Source organism: Balearica regulorum, chromosome 12, assembly GCF_011004875.1.
Source record: "Balearica regulorum gibbericeps isolate bBalReg1 chromosome 12, bBalReg1.pri, whole genome shotgun sequence".
NCBI classification, from domain to species: Eukaryota; Metazoa; Chordata; class Aves; order Gruiformes; family Gruidae; genus Balearica; species Balearica regulorum.
In genome coordinates, this window is record NC_046195.1 from 646,437 (window position 1) to 667,353 (window position 20,917).

Below are 20,917 nucleotides of genomic sequence, written 5' to 3' on the forward strand. Positions count from 1 at the left end.
TGCAGACGCAATAAATTCATTTAGCCTTATCCTCACCGAGTCTTGCTTTTTATTCCCTTATCGTGTGTACGCAACTCTCTGGCAGGGGTCCTGCTCTTGCAGAGCCTGAAGAAGATAACTGCTAGTTTTGATGCCTCTTGCTATCTGTCCCCCAAACTTTTCTGCCCTGCATTAGCATATCGTGGTCCCTGCTGAGCTTTTCATGTACGAGGGAGGTGATGGGAGCTCACGGCTCCTCTGCCGTAGCCTGCATATCCCCACACAGCAGTGCCCAGGTGTGGACTTCATTAAATATCAGCTGATTTGGCGTATTTTAGATCCAGCACAAGCACACACATCAGTGAAAATTCAGGTTTTTAACATGTGCTGGTTGCCAGGGTGCCAAGGGAGCCTTTGAGGGAGGTGGGTATGGCATGCTGGGGAGGAAGAAGTGAGCCCCAAACTGTCTCTTTGCTGCCTTAAAATTGAAACTAAGTTGGTTTTGACAAGGCAGGATCCAGGGAGAAAATGCTTCTCGCTAAGCTACAAGGGCAAAGGTGCTTTCTGCTTGTGGTTGTGCTGACTCTGCTTGAAATACTAGAGGTCAAAGCGAGAGGAGTCCTGTTTTAACAATGCCAAAAAGTTAAAGTTCCTGTTGCAGATCAAAACCCGGTTAGAAAAAAATGCCATAAAAGACAGTAAAACTGCCCTGAACATTAATTTCTTCTTGTAGCTCTTATTTTGAGATTTGAGAGAGCTTTGGAGAATTTACGGTCCCGCTTAGCTTCTTGCAGGGAGGTCCTGGGTGTGTTTCTATTTCCCATTTTCCCATTCCACTGTTGAAACTGGGACGATACGTCCACATGAAACATTTACATGTCAAGTAAACGATACTTCTTCTGCAAAGTAGTATTGATAGTAAGTGTGGCCCTTCTAATGGTAGGGAAAAAAAATCATAAAGGGTGCAGAAACAGGGAGTCTCTGCGTAATTTCTAGTTATCAAGAAGTTTCTATAAGGGTGTCATAGCACACGTAGTTTGTGGTCTTTGGAAGTTCAGATTTCATCTGGTCCAAAGAAATTTTGCAAGAGACACAACTGTGGTTTTGGTGGGGAAGGCTGCTGCACGTCAGGACTGCTCTGTGTTCAGCAGTAAGGGTTTCCAGTTAGGGTGCAATGGGGTTTTCCTGCTTTTTTGGGGTGATTTTGGTGCAGGGTGGGGGCTTGTTGAGAAAAGTGTTTTCCTTCTCAAGTGCCTTAATGCAGAAATGAAAGCAGTGACCAAGCAGAACGTGTTCAAAGCTAGGAGGTGAAAGATGTTGTTTTCCTTTTTTAGGGGAAAAAAGGGAAACAACCACAGAGGACGTGGTTTAAGAATGGATGCTGCCACTGGGAATGGCTAATTGTGGAATTTGTTGGGGTTGTTGTGGAAAAAAATGAGGAGGTGGCTAGCCGAAGAGCTTTGTAGAGTTAATGCTAATACTAGAGGAATATGCTGGAGCTTCCTCTAAACCTGAAAGTCATCTAGGGTGAATTAGGGGAGGGAAAAAAGCAAATAGAGAAAGCTAATGTAACCTTTCTTTCACCAGACGTGTCAAGTGTGCCAGATGATGCTGCCCAACCAGTGCAGTTACTGTGCTCACCAGAGGATCCACGCTCACAAGTCTCCGTACTGCTGCCCAGAGTGCGGAGCCGTCTGCCGCTCTGCCTATTTCCAAACTCACGTCAAGGAGAACTGCCTGCATTACTCCCGCAAAGTCGGATTCAGGTTTGTGCAGCTCCAGAGGGTCCATGCCGAGATGGCAAGAGGGAATGGGAGACTGGGATTCAGATCTTTGGAAATGTGTCTTCCTTACAACAGAAACGAAAGAGGATGTAGCAGGGGCCTGGCGTGGTTTTCTGCATGACAAAACACATTTGAAATGGGGAATTACTAAATGGATTTAAGACGAGGTTTCTGAGAGCAGAAATGATGTTGAGGCAGCTTTAAGCTGAAAGATCTTGTGCTGAATTCAAGTTGCAGATGGGCGTCTCAGGATTGATATTTACAGCAAAAAGATTGCAGATCTTAATCCTCTAAATCTCTTTAAGGTTTGAACTTATATTTGTCAGTTATAATGGACTGAGGGATGTATGCCTTCACGAGAAGGGCATAGATTATTTTCTTGTACGCCCCTACAACTCTCCAAACACTTCTCGTGAACTGAGACAGATGGAGGAAGGCTCCCAGGGTTCTGGATGGGGGTGTGTGTATGTGTGTGCATTGTCTTTTCTCCAGCCAAATTGATTGTTTTAATAAAAGGCATTACTTTTCCCTGCAAGCCTTTCCTCCTTGGCATGTTTAGATCGCTGCAGCACAGCTCTTCAGACACAGATGATTTGCTTGGGAGAGGAGACTAGGTGACCTTTTAAGATTCCTTAAAGTTCTTTTTTTTTCTCTGATTGCCATTAAATACTTTGAAATTTGAAATCAATAGGGCAGTTTCTGCTCTTGGAGCTGTTCTTTTCAGATGTCTGCAAATTCAGGAAGCCTCCACTGTGTGGTTTGTTCTGAAATCACACAGGTTTTCAAGGGCTTTTTCTTTCAACTGTGAAGACAAGAGACAAATAATAACCCGATTCTGAATTTAATTATATGCAGATAAGGTTTTTTTATGTGGGATCTGATTTGAGGGGGCACAGCCCACAACAAAGAATTAATTCCATTGCAAATTAAATGGCTGTGATACTTGGGCTGTTTGAAAATGAGTTAATCTGAGAGAAGGAGGAAAGCTGGGAAAAAAATGTTTTCCCTGAGATGGAAAAAAGGGAATGGAGTAGATGTCAGAAAACTAACCATGGGTTTGGTGCAGTTCTTTGGACTTCACTGGCACCTGAGAATCCCAAATGCAGGCACAACTTCACTGTGCTGAGCTGCTTGTGCAGCATCCCCATCGATGCCTCGATCAATAATACTGTGTCACAGGGTTACGCTGGCCTGAGCTGCATTATATAGGAAGCTTGGTCTTTTAGCAGCAATCCAGTGCAAGTCCTTTCTCCTCTATTTCCAACCGATGGGCTTGCAGTGTACAGCAGAGCCTGGTCCTACTCTTAAGTGTATGACCTGGCATTTTTAAAAAACATGATTCATTCCAGATGTCTTACAGTAATATCTTTATGATGCCTTAATCCTTGTCAGCAATGAGAGCTTCCATCCATCTACAGATGTCATTAGCAAATATCTGCTTTCTGTACCAGGGACATTAATGAAGTTCTAAACCAAGACAGAGCTCAAGAATGATACTTGCGGATTTTTTAGCTTTACCCAGTTTCTCTAGAAGCTAAATTTCTTTAACTTCTCCTCTAATTCACATCTGCTCAAGCTCATTTGTGAAAACTGAGTCCACTAGACAGGTGAACTTCTGGCTGTGCCATCCTTGTTATCCTCCCTGTCTGCCACGGGGTTGATGTCATTGCCATTGTTGAAAACAGAAGAAATAAATTTTAGTTGCAGGACTGTATCTAAATAATCCGTGGCATCTGCCCTGTAGTCACGTAGCGACTTTACTTCTTTTCTTTCATTTTTGTTATTCACAGAGCTGAAAAGCTGAGGAGTTCTTTTAAATCCTTCCCAGGATCAGCTCGACTTGTGCTGCTTCTCACTGTATCCCTGTTTTTCTTGAATTTCTGATGCATAAGTTTGGTTTTGTTTTTGTGATCAGTCCTTATTCTGTCTCCTTTTCTGCTAGTACCCCAATGCATTCGATTAAATTTGGGGTAAGATTGTTCGATTTGGGTTTTAGTCATGGCTAGTGATTACACTGAAAATGAGAAAGGTCTTCTGCAGTTAAAAATTAAAATCGACAAGCCTGTCCTAAATGCTCCTTTCCACTTGGCTCCAAGTGTCACCTCCCCACCTTTTCCAAGCACCTTCCAGCTGTCCTTGCTGATGCGGGACCCATTCTGCTTGGTGCCATCTGGATAGTTGAGGGGCTGGAAGGTGATGGCAAAGGAAATGTTCATAGGGTTAAGACAACATCTTGAAGCTTTATCTTCTCTCACAGGATGTTTTTCAAGACTTTTATGCCACCCCTCCTTGCCCTGAGGCTATGCAAGAGTCTTCTCTTGCAAATTATTCCCCCGTGCTTGGGGAGATGATAGCAGAATTTGCAATTTGCAGAAATTACATGGCAAGCCTCTGACATCCTCCATCCTCTTTGTTCTGCTAATTAGTTTACTTTATCAAACTTCGTCCTTCTGGCACTGGGATTCTTGATTACAAAGTGGCTGTTGTTTAAACTTCCATTTACTGTAAATTAAATTAACTCATGATCATTTGACCCTGAGTTAGTACTTATTTCATCCCTAATTCTATATGAGCTACTTACCGAAACCGAACGTAATGCAGAACCATCTCTTGTTAGTTCAGGGAGTGTTTGTGGAAGAAGCTCATTGGATATTCCTGGATGTACCAGCCAGACCTTACTGTCAGGCTTCACATTTGTTCTTCCATTTATATGTGGGAATTTATTCTTCCATAATAACACAGTTCCTGGTGTTACTATAATAGAAAGTCTCTCTCCCCGTCTCACGTGAATGAGGATCAGGCTTGAAGGCAGAGCTACCCGAGCAGAACATTTTCACACTTCCCCAAAGATGACACCAGCTGTTGTCACTGCTTCCCTCTCTAAATTTAAGAAAACAGCATTTCTGTGTATATTTTGGGGGGGAGAGGGTTTGGCTCCTTCAGGCTGGCTTCTGCCTAACCGTCTTTTGAAGTGTAACTTCAAAGCACGGGCTTGTTTCCTAAACACTGTCGGGAGGCTGGTTTGGAGGGAAGGATAATCTAGCGGCTTGTTTGTTTTTGATATGGGCTTGGAGCTCTTCCAGTTGCTCGATAGCTGGGGTCCATCTGCAATGGCAGCGTCCGTGCCGCAACGCTGCCGAACACACAAACCCTAACAGTGCTGCGGGCAAACAGCAGACCTCAGAATGAAGGAAAAAAGATATTTATAAGGCGGCTTAACTCCAGGCTCACCGGAGGAAGTTATCCCTTATGTGTCTCTCACATCCAACTAGGACAAGTGCTGGCCCCCTGGATGGCCTGGCTGAGCTCCTCCGCTGCAATGGTCCATACATGCAGCGCTGGCTTAAGCGGAGATCCACCATTAGTCATTTTCATCCACTGTTAGTCATTGTGATTGAATCTTAGGAGAGGCTGTTCTGGTCCTGGATCAGCATAGGTGCTCCTATGGGGATGGTAAACCCCGCGGCTGGTGTGGCCGAGGCAGGCAAGGGCGGGTGTCTGCATCCTCCTGTGCCCGTGTAGTGTTGGTGTGTGGCTGCTCTCCGAGCACAGCGGGCAGATGGGTTCTCGGGAGGAGTGTTAAAGTTAAATATAATAAGGCTGGCAGTTGTTGCCGTCTTGGGGGACTATCAGACGAGGTCTGTCGCGGGCATGCATGGGGAGGAGAGGCAGGCTGGGACCGGCGGGGTGACCCTGGCTCTCCTCTTGGCCCCAGGTCCATGTTTTCAGCTGCTGAGAAGAATCCTTTGGCTCCATGTGCAACCTCTGCTTCTTCCTCTCTCTCCTCCTGGAGCATCCATCCAACTCCCAGACAAGCACTTTCCAGGCAACACCTGTGTCTTAATGATTTTAATGAGCTTAATCAGTTCCTTGGGTGTTTCTGTTGCTGTTTTCAGTATCTTTGCTGTTGCTGTCATTATCTTCTAGTGCTTTGGAGTATGAGAAGCAATTGTACAGGGTTACTGAAGATTTCCTGGCTGAATATTCTTTTCATTTTGGTCTGGGAACTAATAATACTGCTTATTGTTACCTGGAGTAACAGGTAACAGATACTTTTCACAGAATCACAGATTCACAGATTAGTAGGGGTTGGAAGGGACCTCTGGAGATCATCTAGTCCAGCCCCCTGCCAAAGCAGGATCACCCAGAGCAGGTTGCACAGGATCGCGTCCAGGCAGGTTTTGAATCTCTCCAGAGAAGGAGACTCCACAACCTCTCTGGGCAGCCTGTCCCAGTGCTCGGTCACCCCCAGAGTGAAGAAGTTTTTCCTCATGTTGAGATGGAAGTTCCTGTGTTCCAGTTTGTGCCCGTTGCCCCTTGTCCTGTCACTGGGCACCATTGAGAAGAGTCTGGCCCCTTCTTCTAGAATATCTAGCCCCTTCTTATAAATATCTTCTTTAGATATTGATAAGCGTTGATCAGATCCCCTCTCAGTCCTCTCTTCTCCAGACTGAACAGCCCCAGCTCTCTCAGCCTTTCCTTATTCGAGAGATGCTCCAGTCCCCTCATCATCCTCACAGCCCTCCGCTGGACTCTCTCCAGTAGTTCCCTGTCTGTCTGGAACTGGGGAGCCCAGCACTGGACACAGAACTCCAGATGTGGCCTCACCAGGGCAGAGCAGAGGGGGAGGAGAACCTCCCTCGGCCTGCTGGCCATGCTCTTCTTAATGTACCCCAGGACACCATTGGCCTTCTTGGCCATGAGGGCACATTGCTGGCTCATAGATAACTTGTTGTCCACCAGGACTCCCAGGTCCTTCTCCGCAGTGCTGCTTCCCAGCAGGTCAACCACTCACCTGTACTGGTGCCTGGGGTTGTTCTTCTCTGGGTGTAGGACCCTACACTTGCCCTTGTTTAATTTCATGTGGTTCCCTCCGCCCAACTCTCCAGCCTGTCCAGATCTCACTGAATGGCAGCACAGCCTTCTGGTGTGTCAGCCACTCCTCCCAGTTTGGTATCGTCAGCGAATTTGCTGAGGGTGCACTCTGTCCCCTGTCCAGGTCACTGATGAATACGTTGAACAAGACCGGACCAAGCACTGACCCTTGGGGCACACCACTAGCTACAGGCCTCCAACTAGACTCTGCATGGGTGATCACAACCCTCTGGGCTCTGCTGTTCAGCCAGTTCTCAACCCACCTCACTGACCACACATCCAATCCACACCTCCTAAGTTTGCCTATGAGGATGTTGTGGGAGACACTGTCAAAATCCTTGCTGAAGTCAGGGTAGACAACATCCACTGCTCTCCCTTCCTCCACCCAGCCGGTCGTGCCATCATAGAAGGCTATCTGATTGGCCAGGCATGATTTCCCCTTGGTGCATCCATGTTGACCACAACCGATAACTTTTATGTCAGTTCTTCACTTGTACCTATGGCAGAATTGGCTTTTACAGATACAGAGCTGGCATTTTGCTGAACCACATCTTCCTTTATTCTTTCTGGGTTGTTTTAATCTCTGAAGGCTTCTTTTGTAGGTCTTGTTTGCTTGTCACTAACATCTAGTTGTGAGATCTGCCTGGCTTGTGAATTCCTGTATTGTGTTCCTCCTTGACTCTTCCATGTTTCTATTGAAGAGACTGAACGAGGAGCCACTGTAGCCTGGTGCTTGCCTCCATCTGCGCCACTTTGTGTGTATGTTGGAAGCAACGCTGTGGCTGTAACTCGGCTCTTTCTTTGTGTGTCCCTCAGGTGCATCCATTGCGGAGTTGTCTTCATGACCCTTGCCATGCTGAAAGCGCACATCCACGAGAAACACTGCGAAGTCTTCCACAAGTGTTCTTTTTGCCCGATGGCCTTCAAGTCGGCCGACAGCACCACAGCTCACATGACCAGCCAGCACCCAGCAGAGCCTCACAAGACTACTCAGTAAGTATCCTGGGTTTATCTCTTCTTCTTCTTTGATGGGTAGCTCCAGGATTCCCCCTTTTCCTCCCATTTTTTTTTCTATTTTTGGTTTCTGTCTTCATCTGAGAAGATCTGCCATTTTGTCTGCCAGCAGGGGTCTGTTCCTAGTCACAGCATGCTCTCCTTGGTGCAAACACGATCTCCTCCTTAGAAGGAGAGGAGTTTTGGCAGGGAAGAGCTGAACATCCGTAAAAGGAACTTAATTGTCGCCTCTTTGTCCAGCAGGACCCACAGTGGCACCTCTTGGTAGGTGGCTCCAGGGCAACTGCTGCGGACACTGGAAGAGGAGAGTTACACCATGCAGCATTGCCCCCAGAAATCACTAGAGAGAAGCCTTTTTTTTCCACTCTGTAGCTTTCCCCTCCAAGCCTGGAGCTAGTGCCGAAAATGTGTGCTTTAGGGGAGGAACTATGGAAAGGTGGGATTGAAAGTAATGTGTAGCTAGCTAGTATACTTTGAGTTTGCTCCCATCTGTCTGCACTTACCAACACACACACACACACACACACACACACACACACACACACTATGCATAGAAGTAAACTTATTTTTAGAAAGCTGTGGTATGTGCCTGAGGCATTTTGTTGTTCTTCCAGTTGAGTTAATGGTTCAGTTGTCCACGTGGGTGTGTGTTGACAACACATTGAGAGCACAGCCCTCCTCAGAAGCCCATCCCTTTCTGAAGTTGCTGAGAGAACTTTTTCCACTGTTTTCTTAAGATAACTAATGAAGAGAGACTGAGTTTACTTTTTTTTCAATTGTTCCAGGGTGATCTACAAATGCTCTTGTGAGACAGTCTTTAACAAGAAGAAGCTGCTCCAAGAGCACTTCCAGCAGAACACCAACAAGTTGTTAGTGGGAGTGTTTAAGTGCCCGCAGTGTCAGCTGGTGTATATGCAGAAACAGCAGTTAATGCAGCATGTTAAGGTAGGTAACTCCCACCTCTTACCAATACGAGGTCCTACTTTTTGAGTTCGCAGAGAGTTTACATCAACTGTGTGAGGAAATTGGGTGAAGAAGTGGAAGGTTCTTGAAGAATATTAGTGGAAAAATAGACTACAATGATTTACAGTATTCTCTGGAAGCATCAGTAGAGCATTTTGTATTAGTTGGTAATAACGCAGGCAGTTACTCTCATCTATATGTAATTTAACCTTATGACAAAGGGTTGTTTTCTACTGGTAAATCTTTTTGATTTTTAACTGTTCTATATTAAACCCAAGGAAGTGATTAAACAGGGGCGGGAGCTTTATCTTTGGTTGGGAGACAGGGAGAAGTATTCTCTGCCCACAGTGTTACTCATAAATTATAATGAAAGCTGAATCTCCCTCTTTTGGGTGCTGACCTGGAGAGCTTTGGCCCCTTTGCAGCTGCCTCAACGAAAGGCTGCATGGGATTTAACTCCCGCTCCCCTGGCTGCTCCACTTGCCTGCAGAACCACACCAGATTGCAAGAGGGGAGTGACAGAGACAGAAGTGATTGCCCTGGAGGTACCAGCCTCACTGGCACCACTGGGGCTGCTCCAGAAGATGGTCTGAAATGGATAGTTGTGTGCAACAGCAGAACTTGGTGGAAATGGTCATCTGGAGAGTGCTTCGAACCTGCACTCCCTCAGTAACGGATCATATTGCAGTTTACGGTCCGACTTCATGATCTTAAAGGTCTTTTCCAACCTAAATGATTCTGTGATTCTGTAAGCACTGCAATAATCTCAGTATCACTCATCGCTTTTATACATATGAAAAGCCGGTTATTGTTGATTTCGTGGTGGTTTCTAGGGGGATGCATGTGAGGACTTGCAGATCTGTGTAAGCGCCACATTTTTCTGTTGTCTTAGTATGTTTCTATGTACAGTGTCTAACAATACTGCTGTGGAAACCCTCTCAGAAGATTTCTTGGTGGCATTCTGAAGAAAGAGCTTGCAAAGTCTTATTTCCCTTTGATTAGGGAAAAAAGTGACATAATTTTTTTAATCAGTGACTTTATTTTGTTTATACTTAAAAAGCAAGAAGATTCGTTAGCTCACTCCTAAAAGGAAAAACCATTCAAAACTACTCCTTTGCTCTCTCCCCCATGCCTTTAACTTGCAAATCTGGAAATGCTTTGCATGCAGTAATGAATTAAAATTTGAAGCCTTCCTGTGAAGTCGATGATTGCTAATCTTCCTGTATTATAGCTAGGAAAATAGAGTTGAGATTAAGGCTGGTGCCTTCAAAGAGGCATTCAACCCCAATGCTAAAAGATGGGCTTGAGTTGAGGTACACAACTCCTTGTGGCTCATTTGCAAATCCCACGCCCAGGGACTTGCCTGCAGCAGTTTGTGCAGTGCACCCTGATGTCTCCACTACAAAACTTTTGTCTTTTAGCTGTATTTGGCCATCTACAGGTCTTTGAGATGGTAATTGAAGAAGGCTTTGTCTGTGGCAGGGTAGTAATTGCACTAAGCCATCTCATCTCCTATCAGATCCTGCTCCTTTATGCAATATCGAATTTATAGGAGGTGCTGTCTAATGTGTGCCTGCATGCAAAATAAGGAAACAGTGTGCCTTCTCATCTTTCCTGGCTTTCAGATGTTGAAGTGTAAGAGTAGGAGTTAGAAGGTCTGGTTCCTGTTATTGATTCTGCAGAGAAGTCAGTTCATTTTTCTGCGCTCCTTTTTTTTTCCCCGCAGTGGTGTAATAGCAGGAGAAATGGAGCGATGGGTACTAATGTACTCTTTGCTCAGAAAACCCTCTTGAGATTTCCAGATGGGGAGAAAGGTGAACTGTTCGTGTTACCCCAAATAGCTGGCAGTGCTGTGGAGCAGCTGCTATGGCATGAAAGAGCTTCTGCGGAGGTCAGCTGGATCAGGTGCAAAGCACACGGGCTTCTCGGATGAGACCTTGTGTTTTGAAGTTTGTTTGGTGTCTAACCCACAGAAAGACTTCCAAAGGCCCGGGGCCTTTGTGTGTTGAAACTTTACCCGTTATTAATTACGGTGCACAATTAAACCTCTAAATTATCCTTTTGTGTGGATGAACTGTTGTTGTTCCTAGGGGAGTTTCTTGAGGTTTCTTTGGTATGTTGCTATTTTGCTTGCTTTTGCTTTCCCACAGCTCTTCGTTTCTGGATTATTTTCCTTATGTTCAATTTTCTTTGTTAAAATAACTTTTTGGGGGACTTTGGATTTTGGCCTGTTGAACAACCAAAGGGCCTGGAGACATATTCCTAATAAGGCTGGTTTCTGGCTTTACACTTGCTTTTATTTGTCAGGAGCACAGTTTTGAACTGTGAAAACGTAAATAGCAATAGACGGTGTGGAATTGAAGAAAGTAGGGTTGGAGAAACCAAGAGCTCATCTCTTCCCGTCCCTTGAGCAAAGATGAAGCAGCTTTGGAGCCCCCCAAGATAACAGCAAACATTTAATTCAGAGCTGACCAAAGCTCCGTATTTTTAGAGCTTAGGCTCTTGAAATAATGACAATTAACATTTCTCTTCCATTACATCTTCCCTTTTTTAACCAGAGTTCTCAGAACTCCCAAGATGTTAAACAGGCAGCACCAAGGAGCTGCTGTTGTCATGCAGGAAAACATAAATAGAAGCTTCATGTTTCTTGGGAAAATCTCTTGCCGGGGAAAGCACTGCAGCCAGCTTCAAAGGGAAATGGGAAGAGCTGCAGGAGCAAGACATCAACATATTGTTTTGGGGGATGGGGAGCTTAAATTATTTATTTAAATAATAAATGTTATTTGTTTATAAATAAAGGTGTTTAATATGAATTACATATAAACGTTATCTGTGGTTCCATTATTATTGTTATCCAGGGTGTTCATGGAGTCCCCCAAAATCCTGAGGAGCTCTCAAACTTTCGACAGAAATCTGAGAAGGCATCAAGGAACCAGGTTCATACCCCACCAAAGGAGCTGTCGGTAGCCAATGGGACTTCCCACTCCCCTCTGCTGAGGAAGGACATGAGGGTGGAAGTACACAATCCCGAATCCAAGTCCAGACTGAGAAGAACTGGTTGGACTTGCAAGGAATGTTCACAGTGGATCCCTGATCGGGAAACCTATGTGTCCCACATGAAGAGAAGCCATGGAAGGGTAAGGACTCAGATGAAACACTTCAACGAGGTAACAAGAGATTTTTAGGAAAAGAGTCTGATAATCATTAATATTTGGGGCAAAAAGAAACTGAGAATCTGTTTGCCAGCTCACTGAGGAGTAAGCTCAGGGCCAGAACAAAAAAAAATGATGTAGCCTATGGTAAGCACACTTTCTGTCCTTGATCGTACACTCTACAACCTGTGTACCGCATCCTCTTGGCTCTTCCTTCTCCCACTGCATCTCATGTCAGGCTTCCTCTTCGGCTTGTCTGGGTAAGTGGATGGAAAGTCGTGTCTTCTCCAGTTACTGATTCAACAGCTTGATCTGAACTACGTAGACTTAAAGTTACAGAAGGACATACAGTTCCTCCACATGATGTATTGTTCGGTAGATATCACTACATGTACCTGGGGAAGAGTAACAGACTCGTGCAGTGTGCAGAGCTATCGTTATAAGAACCGTAAATCTCAATTTTGTTGGTTTCATCCAGCTCAAGCCTGGTGTTGTCTTGACCTATTTCTGTCAAGCTAATCCTTGCTCGCTGGCAGAACATAGGCAAGATGTTGTGTGCAGCCAGATTTCTTAGTACTTTGGCATCAGGACTTCTTGTTTGATATACTGAGGTACCCTTCTCGAGTCCCATGAGCAGAGGCTGTGGAAATCTGGATCATGGTCTTTGATTCCTTGATTGGAGGGTGCTGGATTGTCCCGCTTGATAAGTATCAAGAGAAGATGGGGGCAGGGTGAGAATGCTGGATTTTTCCATTTTAATTCTGTAGAAGTAGGAAATTTGCCAAATATTTGTGTTCAATACATATATGTATTCATTAAACAAGTCTAAGAAGATTTTAAATGGAACGCATGCAGGTTGTACAAAGGACTGGAGGCGGAGAAGGCTAGTTACGGGGCAGTTGCGTAGTGGGACGTGGATATCATACATGGATAACAAGCAGGACTATGTGATGCTTTTTAACATCTTGCCCTTGTACTGTGCTTAATTATGAGGAGAGAGAAGGGTAAGTGGACTTGCACTTCACACTGGGGTCCTGCCTTCTTCTGGGGCAGAAGGGACCTTCCACTGAATTAATTCTGCAGAGGGTCCTGTAGTGAAATGAGCCCACAGGACAAGCAGTTAATGCAATTCCTATTAAAAATAAAAAATAAATCAAGCATGTGCTTTAACTAGTCCTGGTTTTTATAAGACCGGTGCTGGTATTAACCACCTGTTGGGCTGACTATAAGTGGGACCCCAAAATCTCAGTGATCTTTGTCAGTGGAAGAGAGACTTCTTGCACCTGAGAGGTAAGGTCCAGGTGAAGAGCATGGGAATGTCAGAATCCAGTCAGTGCCTTCCATTCCCTGTTATTAAAAGATATTTCTGTTCTTCTGCTAGTCTATGAAGAGATATCCCTGTCGACAGTGTGAACGCTCATTTAATGCCTCCAACAGTCTGCGTAGACACATCCGCAATAATCACGACACAGCAAAGAAAGTTTATACTTGCTGGTACGTACTGAATGCCACTTTTCAAATTTGTTTTCAACGACACGCTAATCCTTCAAGTTTGGAAGCCCTTTGTAATAGATCATGTCTGCTCCTGTCTACTCCAGGCTGTAAGTTACTGAGGGAGAGTAAGAAGAAGAGTATGTTAAACATGAGAGACTTGGTGGCTAAAATAAGTCCTTACTTTTGACTCCACAATGCCCTTTGGAAACTTAGGGTAAGGTTTGATTTGAGATCTGCAGGTGCAAATTGAGAATTATATTGTGCACCCTTGTGCAGTAGCTGATAAAATATCAGGCCAATCTTTCACTGCTTTGTGGTTGGTGTAGTCATGCATCACTCTTGTGCCTTCCTTGTGAAAAAAGTGGTACACAAGGTCTGTAAAATCCTAATGAACCAGGGCACTAGATCTTGCCACCACTTTACACAGGCAAACCTGACTGCACAAGCTGCAGGGCAATGGAGAATTAAGCCTGCTGGATTTGCTTGGGAAGATGCACCTCAGAGTTGGAAAATGGATTTGGAGACTTCAGACGAGCTATGTAAATCAGCAGTGAATGAAAGTCATTGCTGGTGAGCATACTTGTTGTGGTTTAACCCGGCAGGCAGCTAAAATGACCACACAGCCGCTCGCTTGCTCCTCGCTCCCAGTGGGATGGGGGAGAGAATTGGAAAGTAAAAAAAAGGTAAAACTTATGGCTTGAGATAAAGACAGTATAATAGGACAGAAAATAATATATATACATAATAATAATAGTAGTAGTAATAATAATAATAATAATAATATATGAGTGATGCACAGCACAATTGCTCACTTCCCAGAGCTGATGCTCAGCTAGTTCCTGAGCCACACTGCCTCCCGGCCAACTCCCCAGTTATATACAGAGCATGACGTCGTACGGTATGGAATATCCCTTTGGCCAGTTTGGGTCAGCTGTCCTCCGTGTGTCCCTTCCAGCTTCTTGGGGCCCCTCCACCTTCTCATTGGCAGGCCAGTATGAGAAGCTGAAAAGCCCTTGGCAACAACTAAAAGCATCAGTGTGTTACCAACATTATTCTCATCCATTACACCAGCTACTAGGAAGAAAATTAACTCTCTCCCAGCTGAAACCAGGACAGTATCTTAACTGTGAATACAGTCTCAATTCAGGACAAAGCCCACTGCTTACAAAACTGCCTCTACAACTGCTGCGTTCTCATCTACTGTTGCAGAATAAATCGTGTACCGAGCAACCATGCAGACTTGCTTCCTGTTTCATTCTGAGACATCCTTCTGAAACAGCATTAAAGCACATTTGTGTCGGAAGGGAAGTTTGCAGTGATGTAGGTTGGGCAATTTTTTTTATTCAACTAAAATTTTAGTTTAATGCAAGTGTTTCAGAAAAGTGTGCTGTCACTTTACTGCACTTAAGTTACTAAAGGCCTGTCTTGAGGAGTACATCCCTCAGGTACTTTATGACTTTGGACTGCCTAGTGAGCCACAGTAGCTTTTAGTAAATGGATCAAGTATTGGCATCACCTCTGGGGCCTGATAGGAGTACATTCCTGATGCATTTTTCAGCCAGGACTTATAAACTTTCCATTTCTTATAACTGTGCTCTGACTTAGAACCTTTGGAGAAGATGAAATGTTGGTTCCAAGTATGTTTCATTATGCTTTAAGTTTGTGGGTGACGGTCTTTGGAGTTATGTGTACCTCATTTGTATAAATCTATTCTCTCAGGATCGGTTGTTTTCAAACTGCAGTGTATTGGAATCAAAATTAACATAAAGCCTAGCTGGGAAGAATGATTTGTATAGAAATTCCTAACAACCTGGGACGTGCCAGCCTGCTGTATGCATTAGCTTGTACAGGCCCTGGAGTCCAGTTTTTCTGTTACTTCTGAGTATGACACATGGTTGCGGATCCACAGCTTCACCCAAGGGTCCATGGTCATGGCATGCTTACAGCAGAGAAGACACAGCTAGAAATTCCAGTGAATTGTGATTGTGTTTAATTCTCAAGCTTGTAGTTGCTCCTTCTCAAAATCTGTTGATGACGTCTTAATTGGACAGTGGTTGTGCTCTCTTTAATCACTGTAGTGGGAGACTTACTGAAATTACAGCACTCCTCAAATGAAACCTCTTCCTTGAAATACTCATCCCAACAGCTGCTCTTTGTTTGGATCCGAGGTCTTGTGTTCAGTCTCCCCTTTGATCCCTCTTAGTTTGTCCAGAGTGCTGTTCTAAAAATCTCCTCCATGACTGCAAATCCTCCCATCTCTTTGAACTCTTCCTCTGCTCTTTTCTGCACTCTGTAAGGCGTCACACCTCCCCGCTGCTCCTTCTCTTTTCCCTTGCTGGTTGCTGGTGTCCATTTTCCTTCTTCCCACCAGGCAGTTTGTATCAGTCTCCGCTGTTACTCCCTTCAGGGGTTTTGACGCCTTAACTTTGTGTCACCTTCTTTTCCTGGATTTCCATGTGAAGCATGAGTAAAATTTGTCGTTGATCCAACAACTGAGTATTTTTGTGACTCTGGCATGGTATCCTGTAGGTGACCTCCCTCTGGCTTCTCACACTTCAAGCTGTGATCTCCCCTTCTCCCCTTGCCCTGCTTAGGTCTCTGCCTTCTGTTAAATTTGTGGGGAGAAACCAGTGATGGAGGACTTGCTTGAACACCTTCCTGCCAAGCTTGTCACTGGAGTAATTCAGGTTAGGAAAGCATCTTTCCTTGCTCACATGAAAAGAATTCTAAATTAGGACAAACTGCAAAATGTTGCAAGGTTTTGTGTATTTTCTTTCATAATTCACTTGGTTATTGTTAGAAGAACTTGCTCTTATTTTCCAAGTCTTAAGTACAAACTGTCTGGTACACTTGATTTTCAACATGTTTATTTTTGATAAATACCACTTAATAACCTCTCATCTTTCTTCCATGAGGGAGAAAAATTCCATCATCATTAAATATTGATTTATCATCTAAGCGGTTCCTGTTAAAAAACAGAAGTATTCAATGAGCACATCTGTATTTTCACATCATTACTGTTGTTTAATTTCCGTCCAGTTACTGGAAGATCAGTAGGAATTATCTTCTCTCCTTTTAAAAGATGTCTCTGTTGCCCAGAGACACTTCATCTCCTCTCCGTTGCTTTTTGTCCCTCGCTGCCTACATTTCAACTGCAATTTGTGCATTTCAGAGAAGCCTGCTGTTACTTGCCTCGTTGCCTGGGTCAGTGCGTAGTTGATGGACCTTCGTGTCACACTGGTGGGCAGCAGAAGAGTACAAAGTCAATCTTGGGTTTCCCAGTTGTTAACGGAGACCTCTGTGTACTTCACCGCGCTACAAGGGGGTGGTTTATGTGTCTGCGAGACCTGGTGCTTATTTTCAGTAGACCTCGGTCATCCCAGTGTGAAGGATGGCACAGCCCCTTCACACCTCCTTTTGAAACGTCACCCATGCTCTCCGGCAGCTCTTGAATCCTACCAAGTTTTAATGTGAATAGTTACATATAAACGATGCATTCATGAGTGTTTCTGCCTAGCTTATTGATATTAAAGTTGGAAGTTCAGCAGTTTTGTAAGAATTTTGAGTGTGTTATAATACATGTGGTCTTGTAGATGGGATGCTGCACTGGTGCTTGGGAAGGCTGGGTGCAGAACCCAATTCTGCTGCAGCCTCCTCGGTGTTATACGAGTCATGATTGGGTCCCTCTGTGCATAGGTCTCCCATCTGAGAGTCATTTTTCTCCCACGCGTTTTCCATCTTGATTATTTATCTTGTACTTGTGTAGCATGTATTACAGTGGGCCTGATCTCTGTGAGTCCCTGTATTTATTTAGTACCACACTGTAAATAAGACGTGCCCTGCTTTCATTCTCATTCATGCTTACTGTGGTAAATTCTAAGCTATTCTAGATTTCTCTTAGGGGTAATGTTTTATTATTAAAACGTTGATTTGCTGCATATTTTGGTAATCTAATAGTACATTAGTCACCAGCGTCTGTCTCCAATGACACCTATTGGTTTAGCACATAACGAAGAGCTGTTTGGATGGAAACGAACAGAGCTGGGCATTTCGTCTAATAAATTTTCTCCCTTTTTGTATTTCCAAGGTACTGCACAGATGAAAATCAGACATTTCCTCAGCCATTCATGCTGGAGAATCACATCAGCCTCATGCACGGCATCAAAAACCCAGACTTATCCCAGATGGCCAAAGCAAAAGCTCGAGAGAGAGACACAGCAGAAGTAACTGATACATTTTCATTGAAAAATAAACCTACCTGGCGAGTAGCTGTTCACTGGGGGTGTTACGTTGAGCCACAGCCCTGTGGCAGTCAGGCCCTCTCGTCCATATGGCAGATTTCCTTCCCCTCCTCTCAACTCCATCCAGTTTGCTTCTCTCTAGCAGTGTCTGAAAGCGCAGCTGAGTTGCAGCAGCACCAGGGCAACATATCTTGCATTTTTCAAGATATTCTTGAATGTGCAGCCCTGTGTTTTTTCTGGCCTTTTTTCAGTCTACTTTGTAACCAGGTCTAATTTAGGTTTGTTACTACCCTTGTTTTCCCCTGCCACTCTCTTGATGAGCCTGGTACATTTTTCCTCTTTCTCCCTTGTTTTTTCTACTAGTTGCAAAAGATTTCTGTTTTAAAATACTTATTAGATCCATTATTACCTACGAGAACTGCATTCCTCCTAAGTAGGACTCTGTAATTTTTTTTCAGCAAATTTAACTACTACTTTTATTTCGGGTTGGTTTTGAGTGGAGGGTTGGATGATTGGGCTTCTTCGCTCCATTTACTTTAAAAATACACATACATTTTCTGTATCACTGCAATTTTTCATTCATCTGTAACCCTATAAGATGTATCCTAAACAAAGACTGCTCCGTGCTGCTGCTGGATGACAAGATAACAAAATCACACGAAGGGACATATGCAAGTGAACCATCCTCTTGGGAGGAAAGGCAGGCTGCAGGATTATGAGACAGGGGATGAGTTAACGAGAGGTGCCATGAAGAAAAAGCCCGAGTGGAGGGGAAGACATTCAGAGTTAAATCTGAGAAGGCGTGTCTGGGCTAACGAACATCTCCATGTCCCTGCTCTGTGGGCTCCTCCGTCCCACACCAGGTTCACATCCTCTTTCCCCATCCTGTTTCTGCCCAGCCAGCCCCTCCCAGGTCTCCCATCTCACGTGGCAGGACAGCAGTTGAGATCCTGCATGTTGGGGTGAGGTGTTTGGGTACTGGTAGGAAAGGTGGTGCACAGGAGTCCCAAGGCGTGGCTTCATTTAGTTGGTATCAAAATACCAATGTGTATTCACCCTCTGATGTCTTCAGATACGCATGTGGAATTTAGCGCTGCTTCTTACGTGGGCTCGAACAATAAAGTAACTTTTAAATCTTATTTTTTTAAGGCAAAATCTCCAAAGAGGATGGCAATGGATGAGCTGGGTCAGGCAGAGACCGCTGCGGATTCAGATGCGCCGCCAGCCAAAAAACTGAGAGCACATTGGAAATGCGCTAAATGCGGATTTGCAACAGATATCAGTACTGAGTTTCAGGAACACATACCTCGGCACAAGACAGACAGCTCCACCTACCAGTGCTTGTTCTGCGGCTTGTGCTACACCTCTCACATCTCTCTGAACAGACACCTCTTCATTGTTCATAAAGTAAAAGATGAGGAGGAGGAGGAGGAAGAGGAGGAGGAAGAGGAGGAGGAGGAGGAGGAGGAGGAGGAGGAGGAAGATGAGAGGCAGAAGTTACAAAGGGAGATGAGCGAGAACGGACATGAGGGGTATAACGGTGAGATGAACACTACAGTGGAAGAAGAAAACCTGAAATGCAAAGAGTGCAAAAGTGACTCAGCTCTTTGTGAACACAGTCAGACGTGTGGCGTGGAGGGTCCTAATAGCACCTCGCAGAACAATCATTCAAAGTCTCTTAAGACTTAAAAACAAAAAAAAACCCCTTTTGGTTGGTCGGGGGGGGTTTGTTGGGGGCTTTTTACTCAAAATAAGGGTGGGGATGGGGCGAATCTTTGAAATATTCTGTTGATTTCTTGGGATGGACATTGCTTTCCGTTAACTTCTATTTGTAAGGGAAATTTAAAAAAGATAAAAAAAACAAACCCTGCCATTGCATCCTAAGCACTAACTCTCTGCCAGACCAGAGAGGTGAAAAGGGAAAGCAGGGCAGGAATCCTCGCTGGAGCTTGTCCAACTCCTGAGGATCAAGGAGCACTTTCTGCAGCTGCAGTTTCCTTAAGATGAGCTCTCTTCTTGGAGTGTGCACTGCCTCAGCCTCTGCCCGGAGCCCCAGCCTTGCCTTCCCTCTCTCGCTTTCTTTCTCCTTCTATTTATGGCTTTTTTTTTTTCTCTTCCCATCCTGCTTTTGTTTTACTCATTTTAACTCATAACGCTGTCTCAGCAAAACACGCTTATCAGGACCATGCTGGCCAATCTGGGATCTTCTGTGTTAACACGGGACGCGTTCAAGCTGTAAGTTGTGCTAATTTTTCTTTTAATTGCCCAAATAACAACCTTATTTTCCAAAAGGCAATTTAATGAAATGTCTTGGATGTGAATCATCCTCAAAGAGAATTTTGTAGCCCCTGTTCTCTCGGGTGAGCACAGCTCAAAGCCACGTGTCACGTTCAGGAGACCCCAGTGCCCCTTGGGGACTCGCTGGCTGCACGTCAGTGGAGTTGTGCTGCTGGAAGCCGTCCCAGTGGGTGCAGCTGGGCCCGGTGCTCGGTGGCTCATCCCGGTGGAGAGCTCAGGCAGAGCCGGGCGGCGGGTTGGCACCGTCCCAGAAGGGGAAAACGTCCCCCGCCGGTCTCCACGGCATCAGCTGGAGCAAAAGCATCCCGGCACTCCTGACGGCATCGGCTCGGTGCCAGGGCTCCCTGACCGGCTCATTTTGAGCTGCTGCGGCAGAGGAGGGGAGCAGGAACTGCCATCCCATGGTGCTGTGAAGGCTGGTGCTCCGTCAGTAGCTCTTCCAGGAACTGCCGGCCCACGGTGCTGCGAGGGTTGGCGCTCCATCAGTAGTTCTTCCAGGAACCGCCATCCTGCGGTGCTGCGAGGGCTGGCGCTGTGTCAGTCGCTCTTCCAGGAACCGCGGTGCTGCGCGGGCTAGCGCTCCATCGGTTGCTCTCCTGCCGCGGCTCTGCGTTACCTGTCACTTGGGAGACGTTTCTTTCCATGTAGTCATATTGACTCTCTTTCCTCACTCGTTCCCCCATCACACACGTGCTTCGTGTAATATAAATATCTTCCATACCATTATTTTTTTTTTATTATGTTGAGCCAGAACCCTGCTCGTTATTGTTTACTATGACAATGTTTAAATAATTTAAGAACTATTTATCTTATTGCATTTGGATCGCTCACCTTCTCGTCTCAACGTGTTTTGATACGAACAGTTTGGACTCTTTGTATTTTTTGATACGGTGTACGTTAGCCTAGGGGATGTTTTACCAGGTAGCCTATGTAGAGTTAAGGATAGCAGGGGGCACTCCCGAGCCATCACGTATCTATTTAACCCGCAGCGGCGTTTGTGCCTTGCTATGATGTTTACTTCAAAGTATTGCAAATAAAAGCATCCAAGGGTGCCTGCCTGGGCGTCGTTCTTACCTCAGGCCGCCATGGCCGCGCCTCAGCCACCTCCCTGAGAGGG

At 45.1% G+C, this 20,917-nt stretch overlaps 1 protein-coding gene across 3 annotated transcripts in view; it reads left to right on the top strand.

Moving 5' to 3' along the window:
• ZNF592 (zinc finger protein 592) overlaps window positions 1-20,852 on the top strand; it is a 42,074-nt gene extending 21,222 nt beyond the window's left edge. For 2 of the 3 annotated variants that reach the window (XM_075764951.1, XM_075764950.1), the window contains exons 4-10: window positions 1,567-1,745; window positions 7,455-7,631; window positions 8,438-8,597; window positions 11,474-11,752; window positions 13,149-13,261; window positions 17,349-17,484; window positions 18,652-20,852. In XM_075764951.1, the coding sequence (XP_075621066.1) occupies window positions 1,567-1,745; window positions 7,455-7,631; window positions 8,438-8,597; window positions 11,474-11,752; window positions 13,149-13,261; window positions 17,349-17,484; window positions 18,652-19,191 (1,584 nt within the window). In that variant the 3' untranslated portion in view covers window positions 19,192-20,852. The remainder of the gene's footprint in view (window positions 1-1,566; window positions 1,746-7,454; window positions 7,632-8,437; window positions 8,598-11,473; window positions 11,753-13,148; window positions 13,262-17,348; window positions 17,485-18,651) is intronic. The other variant, XR_012837504.1, reaches the window with a different exon arrangement.
• Window positions 20,853-20,917: the final 65 nt, after the last annotated feature.